Consider the following 4,733-nt stretch of genomic DNA (forward strand, 5'->3'; position numbering starts at 1 on the left):
TCGTGATCCGCCCGCCTCGGCCTCCCAAAGTGTTAGGATTACAGGCGTGAGCCACCGCGCTCAGCTGTATATCTACAATTATTGTCGATTTTTTTTTTCAGATGGGGTCTTGCTCTGTTGCCCAGGCTGGAGTGCAGTGGTGCAGTCTTGGCTCACTGCAACCTCCGCCTCCCGGGTTCAAGCAATTCGAGTAGCTAGGATTACAGGCGCCTGCCACCATGCCCAGCTAATTTTTTGTATCTTGAGTACAGACAGGGTTTCACCCTTTTGGTCAGGCTGGTCTCGAACTCCTGCCCTCATGATCCACCCGCCTTGGCCTCCCAAAATGCTGGGATTACAGGCGTAAGCCATCGCGCCCGGCCTGTACTGCAGATTTACATTAAAATCATAACACCTACAATTATTGTATTTTAACGGTAAGTTTTCTATTTTAAAGGTATTTATTTTCACTTTACTGGTCTAGTTTGCAAGGTAAACAATAAACTATTTTTTTCTTTGAGCTCACTTTTAACCTCAAGAAGTTTCTGATGAGAAAATGTTCTCCAGTGGGTGAATCATCAGGCCATCCTCCCCCTACCCAGCTACCAATCACGAGGCTACCAGTACCTCTGCTCGAGTACCACTTGAGGATCAGGGATCCCCTCACATCCGGGCCACCCTTCCCTTCCCTACCACCTGGAGCGGGAGTGGTTGGCAAAGACTGGAATTAGGGGCATCTCTAACTCAGTACATCTGTTGGAGCTGTGCCTCAGAATACAACGCCACTCTGGAGCTGTGTGCTGAGAAGAAAGGGGAACTGGGTTTCTCATCACTCTTGTGCTCAGAAACCCTGTCCCAACAGGCATCCCCCTCGCTGAGGGGGTGGGATTAATTGGCCAAATACTTGTATATGAACTTCCAGATCTGCAAGGGCCACCCTTGTTCTTTCAAACATTGCCTTCGGGAGATACTGCCCAGCCAGCGGTTCAGAGTTGGGAGAAAACCCTCGCTAAACTGGCTCAGCAATTCCCCAGGAAGGCTCACCCCGCAGGACAACGCGAAGACACAGTGATCCCAAAGACCTTAGTGTCTTGGTGGGGGGGAGGGGGAAGAGGTGGGGGGCTTTTCCGCTTAGCTTTCCTAAGCGTTGCCACGGGACAGCTCTCGGGCTACGTCAGGGTAAAGAGGCCTATATGGCCACACCTCGCACCGACCAGCTACCCCCGAAAGACCTTCTCCTTCCAAACTGCAGGGTGAGCACAGCGAGAGAAAAGGTGGCATAAGAAGAGGCGAACAACTGCGGTTCTTAAAGCCTTGTTTGCGTTTGGGCCCGCGCCGAGTCACAGCTAGAGGTAGATCCCGCTCCCGCGCGTCCGCTATCAGCCCCGGGATTCCCAGAGAGGCCTCTCAGGCCCTTCAAGACCCCCCGCTTCCGGCTTCCCGGCCCACACCTCTGAACCCTCAGGCCCTGGCCAGCCTCTATCTCCGCCTTTCGCGGCCCCGGCTCACCCTCGAGCGTCTCGCACTGCACCAGGTTGAGGTAGTCGGCCTGGCTGAGCACCCCGGCCTTCAGGCCGCGCACCAGTCCCTCCAAGTAGCCATTGTCCACGTTAAAGTAAAGCTCCGGGAAGAACGACATGGCTGCTGCGGGAGCGGCGGGACCAGAGAACCTGGACCGGCTGGCACGAATCGCGACTCCCAAATCAGCTGACGCGGCGTCTTCAGTGGGCTGTCAAGCGCGTCAGGTGACGCGCAAGCGCCTCACGTGACCACAAGGGGGCGTGGCTCTGAGCAGCTCCCGGCTTCCGGGTGGCTGCGCGGCAGCGCGGCGCAGGCGTGGGCTGGAGACGGTCCTATGGCGCCTGCGCACTAAGAAGAGGACGTTTGGGGCCGGCCGCATGGTGTCGCCCGCGGCCGCAGGGATTTGACTGGACCCTCTACCTTTCCCGGTTTTGCTGCACTTGGCGCTGCAGGGGCGGTCGGGGCAAAGAAAGGAGCCAGCCTTTCTCAAGCTTGCAAAGTTTTCAAACTGCTGGGCTAGCCTCCTCCCCAGAGGGAAACTGAGGTCCGATAGAGGCAGGAGAATAGGGTCTAGAGGCGGGGAACTTGAGGCCAATACGTGCTGAATTCTGAAACTGAATCAAGGGAAAACACCAAGGTCTGGGGGCAGGGAACGTGAGGCCAACTAAGGCGAACTTCCTAAAGCTAAACCAAAAAGAAAAGCCCCATCCCCCCATGTCCGAGTAACAAAGGATCAAAAGCCACTGTCCCCACAAACCTTCCCCATCCACCAAGTCTCATTTGAAAGGGAGAGTGCCTTGGATTGGCTGCGGGCCAAGTATGGGCCATCCCTTCATCTGCATAGGGCGCCAATTCTCCTCAGCCTTATTTGTGCCTAGTGTTCCACTATTGGAACGCTAAGCATATGGGAGTTATTTATATCCTACTGCTCAAGGTAATCGCCAAGGTCTGATTGCAAAAATGCAAAAGATTGCAACGTCAGGCATAAATGGGTTAATTAGCCATGGACCAAACCCTTCATCCAGATAAGGGGTAAGGGACAGGGACCGCAAAAGGAGTACTTAAAACCCAGAAAACTTTGTAACTGGGCCCCTTGAGCCTCTTGCTCAGGCCCACTCCCACCGTGCGGGAGTGCTTTCTCGCTTTAACAAATCCCTGCTTTCTGCTTCCTTCCTGTGTGTCATTCCCTTGTTACTTTCTGGGTTTTGTTCAATTCTTTGTTCAAAACGCTAAGGACCTGAACAACGCACACTCCCTGCCTTCCGTCTGGTAACAGGATGAGGGGCAGGCATTGTGTGGAAGTAGCAGCAAGCAAGCCCTGGAGCCTAAGGCTTATTCATTAGCCAGGAGTGATAGCCCCTGTGCCATGCTGCGTCCTGCTTTCCAAACCACACTTGCTGTACAAGATTTTTGAAAGCTGGAGTGCGGTTCTTCTCTACTTTTCCCAGGGGCGCCAGGACCCCTAAAAGCGCCTGTGTATGTGCCTCCTATGTTGGGGTAGCCCGGGCCCTGGAATAAGAGTACGTGTGGTTTCTTGGCTTGGCAACACTCCCACCCCCTCCATGAACCCTCCCTCTTTTGACGGCCACGTTTGAAATAATCACAGCCTTGGGGTTGGTCCCATCCTTTATTCGCATTTGCTTGCCCCTACGCTAGCCCTGACCCTGACGTTGGCCAGCTAGGTGCGGCTGCAGGGGTTCATGGCAGTACCCAGCTTGCGGCAGTAGCAGAAGGCGTTGAAGAAGCGGCAGTAGCATGTGGCACAGGGGTCACAGCAAGGCACCTGCTGTCCCAGGCAGGACTCATGCAGCCTTACGCAGCGACGTGAGGAGCGGGGCTCGCGGTCCTGCGAGTCTAGTACCTGTGGGTGTGGGGAACCAGGAATGTGGGCACAGGCCTCTAACTACAGGTCCAGGGACCTTACCTGTCCCAACCTGTGCAGCATGGCAATGGAGCATGGGGAGAGGTGGAGCTGGGGAGAGGAGCTAATACCCAATGCCCCCTCCCAAGGGCCACCACCTTACCCTTTTCCCCGAGCAGTTACCTCTGCCAAGGCCTGAGCCTCCTGCAACAGATCCTCTTCTGCCAGTTCTGCAGTTGTCTTCTTCAGTGGGGCCCGCAGGCCCAGGCCTGGGGCAGAGGATGTGAGGGCAGGAACCCCCCCCCAAGCACAAAGCACCCACCTCCCATGGGAGGGTTTGGGAAGGGAGAAAGAGGGTTTTATGCCAGGGGAGACAATTTGTGGCCAGAGGGTATTCAGGCCCCGCCCAGTCCCACCCTTGCTCACACTGACCTGGGAGCTCTGGGAACAGGGCCTGGTCAGGCCTTCTGATGCCCTCCAGGGGGGCCAACCCCATCTGGGCTCCTTGCGTGGCAGGCAGTGCCAGCAGCAGGGCACAGCTCAGCAGTGCTGCAGTCAGCATGGCCTGGCTCAGCAGGAAGACGCACCACTTAGTCCCTCCTAATCCTTGGAGTCCCCTCTAGATGCCCAGATAGAGACCCCACAGAGAGGAGGAGTCCCTGCCCAACCTGAGAACTCACCTCTGCCTCCGGGATTCTTGCCTAGAGAGTTCCTGGCCACCCCGTGCCCTCGGCTTATATGGCAGGGCCTAATAAAGGGCCACACGTGACTGATCCCTGCAGCCAGGCTGTGAAGGGCCCTTCCTGGAGGGTGGGGGCACAGTTCAGACCCTCACTCCCTGAACCTGAGCCTTTTGTTCTCTAAGAGGGGTGCCTATCTCCAATTTGGGGTGAGGTTTCCAGGAGCCAATTACAATTTGGGAGCCAGAGAGGGTGCCCAGGGTCCCCAAATGTCCATGGGACAGGGACCTAGGAGCCGAGCAAGGCCGGAGCCATTAGCAGTAACAAGGCAGGCGGCCCTGAAAGCTTAATTTAATTTGTGGCCCCAGAGATGCTTACTCAACTCCTATGTGGCATGTTGTTTCCTGTGCTTCTAAGAATTCAGATCAAGGACATTGGAGAGGGTGATGGGCCAATGGCCACTGTTGGGCAGAGGTAGGTGCAGAACTAGACCCTGGGTTTCTTTGGAGGGAATGGGGAGGGAAAAACCCACCTAACCAATCCCAGGCCCTCCTGACTGCATTTCTGGTCCTCCCCTCCCTTTCTCCCTCCAGGTCTTTCCAAGACCCCCACTCCTGCTCCTGTCCCCAAACCCCTTTCCGCCTGGGGTTCCTGGAAGCCAAGGAAACAGAACGAACTGTTCCCTGGGTGGG

The 4,733-nt window shown here is 56.0% G+C and overlaps 2 protein-coding genes and 1 long non-coding RNA gene across 5 annotated transcripts in view; 1 reads left to right on the forward strand and 2 right to left on the reverse strand.

Moving 5' to 3' along the window:
- Window positions 1–1,770, reverse strand: part of ATP6V0D1 (ATPase, H+ transporting, lysosomal 38kDa, V0 subunit d1) — a 51,235-nt gene extending 49,465 nt beyond the window's left edge. Inside the window, exon 1 of one of the 2 annotated variants that reach the window (XM_011996695.1) lies at window positions 1,489–1,770. In XM_011996695.1, coding sequence (XP_011852085.1) covers window positions 1,489–1,618 — 130 coding nt within the window. In that variant the 5' untranslated portion in view covers window positions 1,619–1,770. The remainder of the gene's footprint in view (window positions 1–1,488) is intronic. The other variant, XM_011996694.1, reaches the window with a different exon arrangement.
- Window positions 1,771–1,920: 150 nt separating this feature from the next.
- The window catches only part of LOC105551464, a 4,701-nt gene continuing 1,888 nt past the window's right edge, over window positions 1,921–4,733 (forward strand). Inside the window, exon 1 of the long non-coding RNA XR_001007865.1 lies at window positions 1,921–2,055. This is a non-coding gene — a long non-coding RNA (uncharacterized LOC105551464). The remainder of the gene's footprint in view (window positions 2,056–4,733) is intronic.
- The window catches only part of AGRP (agouti related neuropeptide), a 2,500-nt gene continuing 880 nt past the window's right edge, over window positions 3,114–4,733 (reverse strand). The window contains exons 1-4 of one of the 2 annotated variants that reach the window (XM_011996697.1): window positions 4,042–4,047; window positions 3,794–3,926; window positions 3,545–3,630; window positions 3,114–3,361 (exon numbers count right to left, since the gene is read on the reverse strand). In XM_011996697.1, the coding sequence (XP_011852087.1) occupies window positions 3,179–3,361; window positions 3,545–3,630; window positions 3,794–3,923 (399 nt within the window). In that variant the 5' untranslated portion in view covers window positions 3,924–3,926; window positions 4,042–4,047 and the 3' untranslated portion in view covers window positions 3,114–3,178. Of the gene's footprint in view, window positions 3,362–3,544; window positions 3,631–3,793; window positions 3,927–4,041; window positions 4,048–4,733 lie in introns of those variants that run through there. The other variant, XM_011996698.1, reaches the window with a different exon arrangement.

Source organism: Mandrillus leucophaeus, unplaced genomic scaffold, assembly GCF_000951045.1.
Source record: "Mandrillus leucophaeus isolate KB7577 unplaced genomic scaffold, Mleu.le_1.0 Scaffold522, whole genome shotgun sequence".
NCBI classification, from domain to species: domain Eukaryota; kingdom Metazoa; phylum Chordata; class Mammalia; order Primates; family Cercopithecidae; genus Mandrillus; species Mandrillus leucophaeus.